We start from the raw sequence: 17001 nt of genomic DNA, 5'->3' as shown, positions 1-17001 counted from the left end.
GAAGATTTAAGATTTATTGGAATCAAATCGCAAATAAACACACTCGGTGATTTCACAGATAGAAAAAACTCGACAAATAAAGCCTTTACACATGCACGTACACACATTCAGACAGATAAAACAGCACTTGCAGACATTTTACAACGTTATTTGATCTCTTTCTTTCTCTCTGGCTGACCCTGATAGCCTTTCTCTCCCGTATCTCCTACTCCTTCAGTTCCTCCTCAGTGCAGATGATCTCTAAAACAATTTCGCCTCCTCTGTTTCTCACAGTAACACAAGCAGCAGCATACGTGGGTCACTTGGGGTCGTAACACAGTGATAAAAACCCCTCACCTCTGATCTGTGACCCATGACTCCTCTCCTCCTCCTCCTCCTCCTCCTCCCACCTTGATTCTTTAACTGTCCTCCACTTTCAGCTCACCTCCTCCTGCGTTATCTGTCCATCTCAGGTGAGGATGCCTCCCGTCTCTGTCTGTGCGTACAGGTGCTTGCGTGTACACAGGGATTTCCTTACTTTTAGTCTTTACTCCAGTGCTTCTTCTTCTTCTACTTCTCTCTTTAGTCCCCTCTTTCAAACTCACAGATCCCGTCACTCTCTCTCCTTTGTGTTTTCTTTGGAGAACTGGGTGTTAAAATCATTAAGCTCTTTCTCCGAAGAGGGAGGAGGAGGTCAGACCGTGGTCAGTGCTGAGCAGTGAGGTTGAGCAGCCTCTTGCTCAGTAAGGTGTTGTGCTGTTTCAGGTACTCTATCAGGTCGGCCTGTTTCTCCACCACCTCTTCCAGATTGGAGCCCTCTCTGTGACACAAAAAAAAAGCACAAAAGCCCTTTATAGACTTAATGGATGGAATCTGTAACATTGCTGGATTCATGTGATATTCTTTTTCTTTCATTACTGTAAACGAATCCCAAGAAAAAACAATAATCTTGCTATTGTCTGTGTATTCAAAGCCTGATTCTTCCTCGCCATAGACTTCCAATTTGTGGCATCGACAAACTTAACTCCTTTGTACAGAAGGTCAGATTTCTTGAGTTGTATCCCTTCCATTGAAGCGTTCAGATGACACTCTGGTAGATTTGATCTACTCATCAGAGGCTCATTCAAGTAACTCAACCTGCAGCCAGTGTTCACCTGTTACAGATATGGCTGTGCCTCAAGTTTCCAGCAGATCATTGATTACTAAGTAGCATTGTGATAGTGGGAAACATGGCATCAGAACTAAGTGATCTCAGCATCAAATCATGGCTACACTAATGGTTTCTAAGGGGACAGTGCATGGAAGTCTAAAATGCTTTGCAGAAGCTGGATCGGTTGTATCCAAAGCACAATCAGGTTGACCAAAGTGACCTCACCATCAGAAGATCAATACATCAAACTTAGTTCCCTGAGAGAGAGAAAAGCAACTTCATCACAGATACAGAATTTGCTAAATAAAGAACGCAAGACTCCAATCAGCTAAAATAATGTCAAAAGAAGGCTGTGTCTCAGAGGACGAGTAGCAGTTTCTAAACCACTTCTCAGGAGGGGAAACAAGGCCAAGAAATACCAGCATTGCATAGTGGATGACTGGATAAAAGTCCTATTTACTGATGAGACTTATGGCAGTAACAGAAGGGTGTATGTAAGGAGACGAACAGGAAAGAGAACGATATCAAACGGACAGTGAAACACGGTGGTGGGAATATGTTTTACCTACTCCAGAGATGGACATCTGCATCTCCATGGAGGAGGATTCATACTGCAGCAGGATATTGACCCCAAACGCACCTAAAAGCACTGCAAGAACTACTTGAAGACCAAAGAAGACCAAGAAGTCCTGACTGTCATGAACTTTCCTCCACAGTCACCTGATCTCAACCCCACTGGACATTTATTTCACAAATCAGGCTAATTGGACTAATTCCTAATGGGTCACAAATGACGTGTATAAAGCTTTTTGCTAGATATTCACAATATAAGCAGCCAGCATGGAGCAAAGAAAACTGTACATTTAGAGACTGATGTTCTAATGCTTGCTGTGATTTTATAAGGATCTTTTCGGAATAAAGGGATGAAAGCACATTTTTGAGACTAATCATGAGAAGTGTCTTTTTAAAACTTCAAACGGGCTCATTCACAGTATTTGGTGGTTTATGAAATACATTTTCTTTGTGCATAAGAGGAGAAATGACAAAAGAAGCATCTCTCCCTGTTTATTTCACCTTTATGTTAATGCTGTGGCATGAAATTCAGACTTCAAACATAAAGCCGACACGTATTTTGTGTGTGTGTGTGTGTGTGTGTGTGTGTGTGTGTGTGTGTGTGTGTGTGTGTGTGTGTGTGTGTGTCTCTGTGAAATCTGCGTACCTGAAGCCAGTCTCAGTCGGCAGGCTTGTGATACTGTAGTTGTGTGAAACTTCTTCTTGGCTCACGTCCGGTGCGGCTCGCTCTCTGTTGAACCGCATCACTTGGACTGGAAACACAAACAATTCAAATCTTCAGTTACTTTTCTAATTAAAACCATAAAATCAGTGTTTTGTTGCACAGAAAGACACACAGACATTATTGAGCAGTGAGAGCTTTCCTCCCCGACGTTAATCACTCAGGTGAGAAACGGCACACCTTTGGGTTTTTTTTACCGTTTTCCATCCCTCTCCCTCTCTTAAACACACACAGGCTGTTATATCCTGCACTTAGGCCTTATGGGCTGCCATATCCTGCACTCAAACCTCTAATTCTCACACCCTAAACATACACCTTTACACAAGGGGTGGGGTTAGCGGCGAGGTGTGGGTGTGGAGCATACAGTAGCTGTAAGAGGAGCCAGAGCCAAAATATGGGAGATGGTTTCAATCAAGATAAGGCTGGTGTGTGTGTGTGTGTGTGTGTGTGTGTGTGTGTGTGTGTGTGTGTAGGGTGAGTGTGTGAGGAAGGGCAGAGGGAGGAGCTGCCTAAGTATTGATAAGACTGAGTGTCATTAGCCAGAGGAAATTGTCAGGGAGGTTCTAAAGAGCGCTATCTTTACTTTGCTACAGTGCAGCATCTCAGCATCCACACTCACACACAATCCAAAGAAATACTGCAAATTCCTGCATAATGAGGCCCTAAATCTGCATGTGTGTGTGTTTGTAATAGTAAGCAAGTATGTGAGAGAAGAGAGAGAAGGAGACATTCCAGAGAGGCAGAGAAACGAGGAGGTGGAGTACAGAAAAGAAGAAGGTTAGGGACGATGTCACATATTTAAAATTAATTTCTAACGTTTTCAAAGCTCGTCATGAAGCCAAAGTCTCTTTTTAAAGGACTTATGCACAAACATCATCATCAGAGTTAATAAATGTCTGGAAAGGATGTATTGTACAGTGCAGGAAGTATGTTATTAGTGCCACAAAATGATGGATTTACGATTACAAATTTACAACTTTTAAAAAAAACATATCCGCCACCGTTATCAGTGTTGTACATTCATTGCTTTTCATGCATTTCACTGATAAACTTGTTGTTTGTCTTTACAACCATTTCGCTCTGCTGTGCTGGGTGATATTACATAAACAAACATTTATATTATCAATTGTACTATCCTAATATCTATTCTATCTATTTTCTATCTATGGAGAAGTGTTTTAAAGCTACTGGAGTGTTTTCTTTGACTGGCAATCAATTTACTAAATTCCTTAAATGTTATTTTTGAAGGCCACATTGTATTTGGGAACATTTTGAAAGATGGGAGGTTTATTAAAATCGTGATTTGGTAAAAAGAACACATTTGATTGTAGTGAAACATCATTTAAAATAGATGCATTTATTTACTATCTATTGATTATCCTGAGACACTTTATTTTAGCAGTTTTTAGCTTCTATGCTCTGCGCCGTTGAAACAATCTGAACGAGGATCTGAGAGCAGCTGAAAGTGTTGATATATTTAAACATGATCCTAAAACTGACCTCTTTAGTCTGACTTTTCATTAGAATATTTATTTTATTGTGTTTTAAAATGATTTATTCCCTCTTGTATATTGTACATGTCATTCATTGTCTTTTATCTGTTTTATTCTGTTCTAATCTTATTTTAAATTTTTATTGGGTTTGTTACATTTTCATCTTTTTGTTTTCTCGTACGTGTCAGTCCCACATTGTTTGTTTACATTTGTTGTCTTATTATCGGTGTGTCAGTCATCTGTAAAGCACTTTGAACTGCACTAACAAATCATAAAGTTTGATGGACTTGACTGATTGATGATAATGACATTTATCTGAATAATGTGAATCTTGTTCATATCTAATTATGTTGTCTGACGATACAGTTTATGTGTTTATGTTGATGTAAGGCTTTATAGGTTTTGGTTGGGTTTGTCTGTTTTGAGTAATCTTTGTATTTGTTTGTTAATTTTATGTGTTTTTATTCATCTTTACTGTTGTGTATTGTTTGTTTTATCACGTTTCATGCTACGATTATTGTGGCCAGCACTACGATAAGTGCTGCCATAAACTAAAATAACTTCTTGCATCTACTTCAAACTGAACAGTGAACTGTATATTGCTGTATCCTGCAAATGAACCAACATCAAAAACACACAAAAACACCACAAACAAAAGCAGGCTGGTAGTTTAAAGTTTAAAACAGTTGACTGGAAATGACTTTAAACTCAGCTCAGTGTCTCTTTCTGTTAGATTAAATGCATGTTCTGATCAGTTTAAGGTGTTAATAGCTACATATTGTTGAAGATTTTTACTCACTTAACCATAAACTAGACGCATGTCAGTAGGTCGACTAGCTAATATTAGCACAGCAAGTCATGGCAAGAGTGGCTAAAGCCAGACAGACAACTGTTACCATCCAAATGTTTTCACCAAAGTATTTAATAAAAACGGTACACTGGCACGTCTCTGATGTTGACTATTGAAGGTCTGTAAATCAGGTTATTCTTACTCTGATTTCAACCTTTAATTCCACTCAGTTTACGCACATGCAACGAGCTAAATGTTGGTTTAAATACAGAAAAGGGTGACATGTTTAGTGTCAGTCAGCTTGTTCAGGAAGATCTAAAGTCTGGTGTTTAGTGCAGCGTATTACAGTAGCGGGGGGTGAAAAAAGATAAGAGATACCAGGATGGATGGATGGAAGGAGCAGTTTAAAAGAAGTGACGCATTTCACACTTCCCTGTTAGAGACACTCACACGACTGGACAGACAGTGCTCAGACCTGGTCTACGCAGATCTGAGAAGCTTCAATCACCCATCAAGAAGTGCACATTTCCAGGTGATCACAGTGAGGCTGCAGAGGTGCTAAATCCTAATGGTGCTCCTGACTATGTAGTGCTCGAATTCGAATCCGAGCAACCAGAGTGACTGATCTCCAGACTTTGAATAGAGTGAAGAGGGGCAGTGTGAACACCTTTTAGTTGCAATGTTGGACATTAAAAGCACCCGAAGTAGTGTGGAAGACTAAAATAAATCCTGCTGATGAAACAGCGTCTTGTGTAGAAGCTGCAGATGTAAGAAGAGCTTCAAAGACGAGGATCAAGGAGAAAACTGAGGAGATGTTCACACTGTGCTAATCTGCAATGCTCTACAAAGAGTAAAACTTTTCAAAATTCTAGACGATATAGACGAATAAAAAAAGACTAAATTTATGTCAAAGAAATGAACATATAATGTTGATGCTAAACTCAAATATCAACAGTAACTGGAGGCAGAATTTGCTGTCAGATTTTTACCAAAATGAGCAACTATGGATGATCACTAGATGGACTGTTTTGACTGACTGACACTTAACTCTGCAACCCTGATCCTGACCTTTTGGTTTTATGCAGGTCAGATAATGTTTGACTATGCAATGATTTTTGCATATAAGAGGGAAACAGGTTTCTAGAAAGAAGAACATTATTGTACAGTTGCTAAAGGATCATTTAAAGTCCTCATTTAGTTACTACTAACTTATTAATATTGTGGCAGTAAAGTGTAAGTTTTTCCTAACAAAGCAAGTTTTTAAAGACGAATTAAATAAAAACATCAATCTGTTAAGCAGATAATAAATTATGCTGAGTCTCCAGATCAAAAACAAAGCAGCAGTAACCAGTTTTAATGCTGGTGAAACATGTTTATAATTAGACCTTATTAAAAGGTCTGGTATAGTGATGTACATGAAGTAGGGACTCATTATAATTCTATATAATTTTCCCTCTATATAGTCATATTGTGACAAACTTCTCATATCAAGATATCATGGATCACAGTTGTCATGTCTGAATAACGTTAAGGGAGTTTTTTTGTTTAAGGGAGAGACTAAAAAACTTTATACTCTCAAGGATGAACATGACATAAACTTTTCAGAAAACGATATCGAGAAGTATATACCATTAAAATATCAATATCAAGATTAGAGCTGAAACAACTAGTCGATTGACAGAAAACTTGCAAAAATGTGATTATCAGTTTATAATTTCAACACATTTTTGAGCCAAAATGTCTAAAAATCCACTGGTTGCAGCTTCTATAGTGTGAATATTCACAATTTTCTTAGTCTCTTATATGGTGGCACATTTCTGGCCCATTTGGTGACCCCCCAAAAACAGAAAGACGCTGCAAATCCAGAACACAAACACATGTTTTGTATCGCAGCACATTTCTGTATTTGCAGTGTTTTTCTCTAAACGCCGTCATATTTTATCAACCTGGCGACGATGTTTTGCGTGTATTTTCTAGTTGCAGTATGTTGAGCTCTCAGGACCACCGTACATACTATGATAGAAAACTACTTTTTTGTTTTTTGGTTTTGAACTGAATTGGACGTCAACTTGTGCTCATTTACAGCATTTTATAAGCCAACGTTTTATCGACATTTATGAAACATCCAACACTTTATAGACAAAACAATTAAAATAATTGCCAGACGGTAATACAAATAATCATTAGAGGTCTAATTGAGGTAATGCTGTGATAATTATTGTGATATTAACTTTGGACATTTAGCCCTACAGTTATGGTGAACAGAGACAACCAGGTATTTATAACCAACACAATTATATGAATGTTAAAATGTGCATTAATTGTCTCTTACATGAGTCTTATATACCTCTCATGTCGTCCACAGGTTTGTGTGTGAGAAGGGTACAGTGTAGGTATCTGTGTCGGTGTGTGTGTGTGTGTGTGTTAACCTCGTGCCCTGCAGTGCTTACACTAAGTTCTGGCCAGGCAGAGCAGAGAGATGTATTCTAAGTTAAGCCTTTGAAGGCCAAGGCACGGCTTTGATGTGCATGGAGGTCTATAGAGGAGAGTGTATTCATGTTAAAATGAGAGGCAGAAACATACAGCAAACCTCAAAGACACACACACACACACACATATACATGCACTTACAATCAGCACGCACTTCAAAGAGAAGTTGAACGAGGCCTTCCTGTATGGACTTCATAGCTGCAGGCATTATATAGCTCTCCTTCACTCTGCCTCCCCCAAGAGGAGAAGTTTAGTTTTCTCCTCATGAACTCATCGATGTCGCTCCTGACGGTTCATTAGTGACAGCGATGTGTGTTTGTGCTTTAAAAGGTTTGCCCTGCGAGGCGTCGCTCAGTTTGTGTTGTGCCTGACCGCACTGATCTGAACTGGAATGCGGCCGGTGATCACAGATACCCCCCTTCACACACACACACTGGATCACCCTGACTGTAAACACCGGGACAATGTGTGTGTGTGTGTGTGTGTGTGTGTGTGTGTTTCCCTGTGTTTGGGTGGAGTGGGTTGAGGGCTACCCTTTGGCTAAGCTAAATCCTAATGCCTCTTATCTTCTCTCTTTGCCTCTCTGGTATCTTGATCCTTAATATGTGCCCTTCAGCTGCCAAACACACCTTTAATATGGATTTCCTTTCAATACAGATTCTTCAATATCAATATCCTCTGATACAGCATCTTTAACAGCAGTTTTCCTTCACATAGTTAGTGAAATGCTAATGTATCAGCCTTCATCCAATATTCTGGGAAATATACTAATATTTATTATTTACTGTAATGCTGTGTTAAAAATTTTTAAATATTAAGAATCGCAATAAACACGTTTTAGTGTCTAAGTTAAAAATACATGAGCTGGGTTTTGAAGTCATATTTGTCACATAATGATTTCTGTAGAGCTGAAACCATCAATCTATTAGTCAATTAGCTGATCGACAGAAAGTTAATAAGAAAAATAATCACCAGATTAATCAGTAATTAAGATAATCATTAGTTGCAGCTCTGGATTTCTGAAATACTTTTGTTAATTTCAGTATCAATAACTAAAATGATACTTCTGTACCGGACTGTGAGGAGTTTAAACATGTTATTCAAACTCTTTTTTCAATTTAATAAAAGAGTCAAACTTTTCTAAAACATCTTAGTTGAACTTTGAAAACAAAACAGCTGTGAAAAGAACTTTGCCATAATAAAATACAGTGTAAAATCAGCAAAATTATGTACTTGATCGGAGTTTGTGTTTGCCATGCAGTCCAATAAAATAGCCAACTGAGATTTAACTGGGATTTTCCATTCCTAAATAGACTAACTTTGACTTATATTTTAATATTTTACAATTCTATTGCAGGAAAACATCCCGATAGAGCAGTGAGGTGCATCTTTTTTAGGTTTTTTTGTTGTTTTTAATTTGTGGCAAAGGTGCATTTTCGTATTTTTTTGTAAAATCGAGGGATCTTCGACCCACAGGAGTAGCCAACAAACAGATTTCATCAATGAGACAACATGTAGGAGATTTCATGTTTACTAATAAATGAATAAAACTAAATAAGAATGCTTCATTATTAAACTATTACAGGCCCAACACTGAGTTCACACTTACACAGACTAGAACACAAGAATGAGGCTGCAACTAGCAATTATTTTCATTATTGATAAATCTGCTATTCATCGTTTAGTCTATGAAATGTTACAAAATATAGGAAAAAGGCATTTTACAGTATCTGAGAGGCCACAGTGATGTCTACAAATTTCTTGTTTTGTCTGACAAACAGTCTAACATGTTAAGATATTCCATTAACTGTCACATCTGGAAAAGGAAAAAGAGCAAATCTTCACATTAGAGAAGCTGGATCCATCAAATATTTGGCAATTTTGTTTGAAAAATGACTGAAACGATTAATCAATCATCAAAATAGTCGCTAATGAATTTTCTGACGACTGACTAATCAGTTAATTAACTAATTGTTGCAGCTCTACACTGGAATAATACAAGACATCAGGCTTCAGGGAATGTTCTGTCTAATTTATCCAATGCTAAATGACAGACACAAACTAAACCTGACGGCTTTAAGATGTCACCTGTATTCATTTAGATCATGTACACAGATGGCGTCACGGCTCATAACAAATGTCTACAAATATCTAGTGTTTCTGTGAGTAAATCTGTCACATAAATTTACCATTTTGACCTTTTTTCCCTTATTAATCCTGACGTTTGATTGCTTTTCCACAGAGATGTTTGTAAAGAAGAAATAACTACAAGAACACAAAGAAATCTTTCTGGATGAATCTATTAGGTTGGACCATCCAAATGAACAACGCTAACTGGCTCCAGTACTTTTCCGCATGCTTTTGGTTGCTTTATTCTCCCTAAAGCTGTGACTTATAACTGCTAATGAAGCACAAAGCTACAGTGTGGCCATTTACGCTCCGAGCAGCGTTGCAAAGGGAGCGTTTTTTTTCCAGATAACGTTTATAACTTAAGGTCATTTTCAACAAAGCTGAAGAAAAACACCGGAGTTAATTTAAACTTAACTGATTCGTTCCCGAGCCACATGGGGAAGAAAAAGACAAAACAGACAGACACAGATAGACGGGTATGAGTTAGTTTGTATGGTGTCGCTATCAGAAGCTGAGAATCAGCAGATCAGCAGAGACAGAGAGGAGGAGAGAGAGCTGAATGGATGATTGTCATGCTGTCGAGTCTGAAAAGGGCAGGGCAGGTATTGTGATGCGAATGTGCTCAGATAGAGTGGGGGGTTGTGTGTGTTTGTGTGTAATGTAATCTTCAGGGTCCGTCTCTTTATATACCACTACTGATATTATGACCAACATCCACAGAGAGACTGGTTGAACATTAACGACATTGCAACAGAATGTCATAAAAATACATTAAATCTGATTCCAGATTCTCAAATGTGAATATTTTCTGGTTTCTTTAGTCGTCTTTGACAGTAAATTGAATATCTTTGGGTTGTCGGGACAAAACGAGACGTTTGCGGACATTATCTTGGGCTTTGGGAAACAATGATTGATATTTTTCACCATTTTCTGACATTTTATGGACCAAACTACTAATTGATTCATCAAGAAAATAATTGACAGATTAATCGATAGTGAAAATAATCTTTAAGTGCAGCCCTACTTAGCATATAAACTCCAGATGTAAAGCAGCTGGAGAAGTGTTTCATTTAACTGAGTTTGTGATATTGGGATCTGACACGACTGTTATCAGTATGATTCATTTCACAGACTTAAATATTTTAATGACAAGTTAGATTAAATATTTCCTTTTTAAAACCTGTTATGTCTGAGATGTAATAACCCAGTTTCATTGGCTGTTATGTCTGCTCTTTATATAATCTCTCTATCTTATGTAATATGTTTTCTCCAAATCCTGCCAAATTCAGACTAGTACAACCTGAACACAAACTTATTTAATTAAGTTTGTTTTTTTTAACCATAGTGTTGAATTTTTAGATCAATATGTTTATTGGACATAAAAGGATGTGCTGTTTGGAGATGTTTTTTTTTTTTTTTTTACTAGTCACAAGATACTTTTCCCAGTACGACTAGTTCATTAGTAGATCGACAGAAAATGAATCACCAACTATTTTGATAATCAAAATTCTCTTTATCCAAATGTGAATATCTATTATTATTATTATCATTATCTTCTATGATAATAAACTGAATATCTTTGGGTTGTGGTGTATTTGTTGGAACAAAAGAAGACATATTAGGTTACATCTTGGACTTTAGGAAACAGTGATCAACATTTTTCTGACGTTTTATAGACCAAACAACTAACTGATTCATCGAGAAAATGATCAACAGATTAATGGACAACATTAGTACAATGAACATAAACTTGAAACCAGATGTGTTTCAAGTTACTTTTGCTGTGAAGAATTCTAAATTATTTTTTATTTTTTCTAGTTGCTGTGTTGTATGTGTATTAACATCATTTGAGTGTACTTTGGTTTATATTTTAAAAGGTATATATTTGTTCTTTTATGTCTTTAGTCACTTTTCAGTGTAAATGTTTTGATTGTGAGTATTCAGGGTGGAACTCTATGTGTGTTCATGTATAAATGAGCAGCTGTGTGTGTGATGAGGTGGGAACAAAGAGTTATTTTTGGCCACACGTATTTTTTTCTTTTTTGAGGGGGGAGATCAGTGTGTGTATGTTTAAAGTCTATAAATAAAAATATATAATAACGCAATAAAAACCTTTTTAACTACACAAAGGTCTGAGGAATAGTGCTGTCCTAAAAATAAGTCAATCTACAACCCCAGAGTGAAGTTAATTCACTAAATATTAAAGGACGAGTTCACAAGTTTTCAAGTCTGTCTTAAAACAACAGTCAGTTTCCCAAATGAACATTAAATTAGGTTTTTCTTGCTGTAATGATTCCTCCTGTTCATTCTGATCATTAGAAGATCCCTTCATGATGCACTTATAATGTAAGTGATGGGGGACAAAATTTCATTGTTGTGAGAAAATGTTTTTAAAAGTTTACCTGAACATTATATGAGCTTCAGCCGTTTGAGTTCGAGTGGACATCTTCCACATTTAAAGTATTTTTAGTAAAAAAAAATCTCTTTTTGTCTCTGACAATGTTTCCCTGTTCAGCTGCAGTGGAAAAATAGTAACAAAAAGAGGGACTATGGCACTAAAAAGACAGTAATTCATAAAGATATTGACTTGATTTGACTCATTTGGACGTCTGAACCCTCATATTAGCCTCAAATAAACGTTTAAATACATTTTTGCAAAGAAGGAGGACTGTGGATACTTCTAATGGTCACTATAAACAAGAAGAAAAACGATGTCGATGTTAATTTGGGCACCTGACAGACTTGAAAAATTGTGAGCCTTCCCTTTAAGAAATGACAACTGACATCAGGTTACCTGTGTAATAGATGACGCACGGCAAAGACACCAAGAGCTCCAACCCCAGAACGCTGAGCAGCATGTAGGTTTGCACAGCTGGTGACATTCTAGCAGCCAGAACAACCAACAGCAACACGTTTCCTACACACACAGAAACACAAACACACATTCCTTCCTTTAGCGTTGCTGCCATCTTGTGAAGAAAACTGGCCTCTACACATGCAGTGCAACAACAAATGCACGTACCTGTGGAGTATACGGCGAGCGGCAGGGTCTTCAGCCCCTGCGTCTGTCTGTAGAATCGCAGGTATCCTCTGCTTCTGGCTCGACTGTGATGCTGCTGCACACTGCCGGTGAACAGCAGCACCAGCAACCATAAACACACCTTCCCGAACACGATGACGCTGTCACCGTGCACATTTCCCAAAATATTGGCACATAGCTCCTCTTGGCCGAATTTCAACACACACAGCACTGCAACACACACTGACAACGCGACGTAAACGACCTGGAAAGAATAAGAGAGTAGTAGCAGTGAGATAGATGGATCAAATGTGAGAGACTTTGGAAAAGCTGCACAAACTATGAGTATTATTACACATAGAAAAAAGAAAAAAAAGAGATTACTGAGTGAATAAAAGCATTTATATGTGCTGTGTTAGTCTGATTCTCAAAAAAGGGCTGTCATGGCATTAATTATCATGGCAACATCACCACAATATTAAGATTATTTCACAATAATCACCATTAAAATATCATCATATTAAACTTCATCTACTATCTTTATCTTTTTAGCTTACTGGTTAAGACGCATGTAACATAACCACGACATCTGAAATGTGATTCTGACAGTAGACCTCATATCTATCTCTCCCCTCGTTTCCTGACATCTCTCTACTGCCGCTATGACAAAAGGCATAAAAGACTGCAAAAACATATATTTTTAAAAAGAAAAAAAAAGTGATTAAAGGGTTTAAAGTTAAAAAGATCCTCTATATAATAAAAAGGAAAAAATCAATATAAAACTGCATTTTTTCCCCGTTATCGCATTGTAACAATATCTCTTTGAACAAAACTCATATTTTAACGCTCTCGTATTACTAACTTTTTTCAACTTTGTTTATTTCAATACGCCAAATATCATTTGTCATTACACACAGTAGGTTTTTTTTTTCAATAAAAATACAATCAAAAAACAAAGCCTCGAAAACTCGTCTAACAAGCACATTAGTAGACCATCAAATGTACAAATATATGCTTAGAGAATAGAGGAGAAAAAGAAAAATAGAGAAAATATTAGTACAGTATCTTAATCTTGAATAATATTAATGTAAACAGCAGAACAGCTGGTTTGTTAAGTAAGAAACAAAAGTGTTGCCAGCGACTAACTTTTAACAGCTTCAAACATCAAGATAAATAAAAGCCACATACAATTATAAAAAGTTTCCCCATCTCAGAAACATCTTCAGAAAATAATTAGTAGATTAATCTATAATGAAAGTAATCGTCAGTCTGTCTTTTTCATTCAGAGTCATGTTCCTACTGAATTTGAGGAGTAATTGTAAAACTAAAGTGCATGTGAACATATTTAGTGTGTATAGATATGTGTGTGTGTATCTTACGTGCAGCAGCGACAGCAGGCAGGCGTGGCACGGTGTCGGTAGAGTCTGAAACTCTCTTCTGATGGCGGAGTGAAGGGCGTCAGCGGAGATCAGAGGTCCATCCACCAGAGAGTCTTCCTCCATACTCCGTGTCATATCTACTGAAGCCCCCGCCTGCTACAACAAACAGTAGATGTGAGAATATTTAACATGAGAGAAGATGAATTTACCATCTCTCAGTACTGTTTATACCGCTGCAGCTGTCCCACTATGTCTGGGTGTTATATAAACTGTGTTTTATGGAAATGTTTGATGTTTTTAGGATTTGTGCATTAGTTTAATGAATTGTCTTGATTTATTAGGTGTTTAATCAGCTGAATTGATCCAAAACAGATATTTGTGTTATTTCACTTTTATCACATCTAACATGTTGCGTTACACGAACACAATTTTTTGTATTATTATTATTATTATTTGCACATTGCATATACAATTTACACTATTAACATTTGCACATTCCTGGTCAATATTTTGCACATGACATTCTCTCTAATTGAAATGTGTAACAGCTTTGCTAACTTAGATATATTTTATAGAATAGATTCCGTATAAAATTTAGCTTTTAATTGTAATTGTTTCTATCTGCTTATTTTTTGTCAAGTGGCTGCTGTAACACCTTTTTCCTCTCTATTCTTCTCTCTCTCTCTCTATCTATCCATCTATTTTACATATTTTTATTGTAAATTTTATATTATTCATGATTACTTGATTTTTGTGTATTTTTTATTGTTAATCAACAAGACAAATTCCCTTTATGTACAAACCTGTTTCTGATTCTGATCCATTAACAACTTCTCAATTAATCTTCCAGACTATTTACTAATAATCGATATTGCAATATTAAACTACATATTCTGTGTAAGAGGATGATTTCTGCATATCATTCACTCCTAAAACACAATATTTAACTACCCGTAAAACATTTTAGACCTGTCGTCAACTTCAAAATGCTGATGTACTTGACAAGTCTGTCACACTGTCTTCAATATTATTGTCTCATATGTAAAGATTATGTATGGCGCTGCAACGATTTATCGATTAGTTGCCAACTATTAAATTAATCTGCCAGTATTTTGATACTCAATTAATCATTTTGAGTCATTTTTTAAGAAGAAAATGTCAAACATCAGGATTCCAGCTTCTCAAATATTCATTTTTCAAGTCTCTTTAGTCCTCTATGATAATAAACTAAATATCTTTTGGTTGCAGGCAAAAGAGGACAGATGAGGATTTCACCTCAGGCAGTGATTGACATTTTTTTGCCATATTCTGCAAACAACTGATCGATTAATTGAGAAAATAATCAACAGATTATTCGAAAGTAACAGCCCTACTGTCATATGATATATGTAGAGAATATATGTAGAGAAATTATCTCCCTGTACTCACTGATATCTCATCCCCCATTAAAATACTAACATTAATTAATCGATTTATAGACAAAGAGCAGAAAAAACAACCTGTCAGTTTATATTAAATATCTGTATATGACTGTGTGTTAGTGTCCGTAAGTGAGACGGATGTTTACTTATCTTAGTCAGCAGTGTGCATCACAACAAACGGTATTAAAAACAGGAAACAGATGAAAAACCACCGAGATAACTGATTGCACAACAGGTTTGCTTGCTAATCTGATGATCTGTTGAATTATAGTGTTGGTAAAAGACAGAAATAAACTTATAAACATGTCTGTTTTGGATATTTAGCTGACAGCTCTAATTAGCTTCGCGGCTAATAACAGTCAGTGCGTAGCGAAATAAGCGTTGACATGGCAACCGGTTAACATTAAATGACGTGTACATACTGCATATAACGAGGGTCCCTTTGAATCCATTTAGTTTAGAAGTTCGACGTTTTTAAAAGGAGAAAAGACAAAAAAACACATTACACAAACAAACATTAGCTTGTAGTAAAAGGGGCGGGCTGAGGTGGGCTTCCGGTGGCCCAGTTTGCTGGTCCCGTTCTCTGTTGAACTTTGGTTCCTAGCACAATAGTTCCGGCTGAGCTGCATTTTAATCAGTTTAATCAAATTTTAAAAAATCCTCAATTAAAGTCCTATTTACACATCATTGTACTGATGATAGTATTACAATAATGTAACATAATATATAAAATAATAACACTGAAAGCACCCATTCTGCCTCAGAGTACTTTTACTTTTTACACATTATTTACATTTTGCTGATAAAACATCTGTACTTTTAATAAAGGATGAATGCAACCTTTTATTTCATTGTACTTTCTTTGAATGCTCTCATTTTTAAAAAAATGCATTATTTACACGCTTTTTTGTGTTTTGTTTATAAATGTAGACAATTTTAAGCACTTTGAAAATATTTTTAAAAAGTGATATATAAATAAAGTTATTATAATTATTTTACTTGTAAAAATTGTTTCTATGTAGTGGTCATTTTACCTCAGTAAAGGATCTGAGTACTTCTTCAACTTGTTTACTATTTTAAGACATTTTTCTATACAGTCAGAGTGCATTCATCACTTCATAGCCCACTTAAAATGCATCTTAATAGTAATTTAAAAAACAAAAGTAAAACACCAGGCAACACCCCATTTAAAATATTTTATTGATAAACATACACTTGCTATAAAAGACAATGAACTGAGCGCTCTATTCCTCTGAGTGATGAAGACGCATGTCAGGTGACCTCCGCTCCAGATACAAGCAATGACACAGAGAGGACAGAGAGCTCAGACTCTGGGGAGGCAACACTTGTGATAGAGGCAGACGAGGAGAGATTGTAGGACATTGTGAACTGACATAATAACTGGGAATAATTCACAAGGAAGCAGCAAATAATGTGTCATTGGTTTAGCTCATCATAGGAAGGAGTGGAAGAGGACAGCAGGTGATTAGGAGACGCTGATCCGTTTTAATATATATGTATATATATATTTTTTGCTGGTATGGAACTGTGCTTCAAGTCAAATCACACACTGCATACATACTTATACATGCGTGATTTCTTACACATATGCACACACTCACACACTCACAAACACACACACACACACACAATGTGCCTAGACTCAGAGGTCCGTGTGAGTGTGAAATACTCCTGCACGTACACTAGCATTCATTACATAAGGCACTGATTCGGATGCAATCAACCTATGAGAGAATAAACGATGGCTAAAACATCTTAAAAGGGAAAATACTTAAAATCCAAAGAACAAGTATTATTAATAACATGCGTTCTCATTCTTGTAGAATTAATTATAA

At 36.6% G+C, this 17001-nt stretch overlaps 1 protein-coding gene across 3 annotated transcripts; it reads right to left on the bottom strand.

Annotated features, from left to right (window-relative positions):
• On the bottom strand, window positions 1-15731 carry tmem192 (transmembrane protein 192). Of its 3 annotated transcripts, none has more exons than XM_042426862.1 (6): window positions 15568-15731; window positions 13725-13880; window positions 12349-12610; window positions 12121-12243; window positions 2349-2454; window positions 1-799 (listed from the first exon to the last, which is right to left on the bottom strand). In XM_042426862.1, exons 1-6 carry the CDS (start codon window positions 15595-15597, stop codon window positions 685-687), a joined length of 792 nt encoding a protein of 263 aa, XP_042282796.1. In that variant the 5' UTR covers window positions 15598-15731; the 3' UTR covers window positions 1-684. The 3 variants fall into 3 exon arrangements, with proteins under 3 accessions (XP_042282796.1, XP_042282805.1, XP_042282814.1); XM_042426871.1 differs by having other exon boundaries at window positions 13725-13877; XM_042426880.1 differs by lacking the exon at window positions 15568-15731 and adding an exon at window positions 15296-15506 and having other exon boundaries at window positions 13725-13877.
• Window positions 15732-17001: the final 1270 nt, after the last annotated feature.

Source organism: Thunnus maccoyii, chromosome 2 (genome assembly GCF_910596095.1).
Source record: "Thunnus maccoyii chromosome 2, fThuMac1.1, whole genome shotgun sequence".
In the NCBI taxonomy this organism is placed as follows: domain Eukaryota; kingdom Metazoa; phylum Chordata; class Actinopteri; order Scombriformes; family Scombridae; genus Thunnus; species Thunnus maccoyii.
Note: the sequence above shows the minus strand (reverse complement) of the source record. Positions and strands in the feature narration are given on the sequence as shown.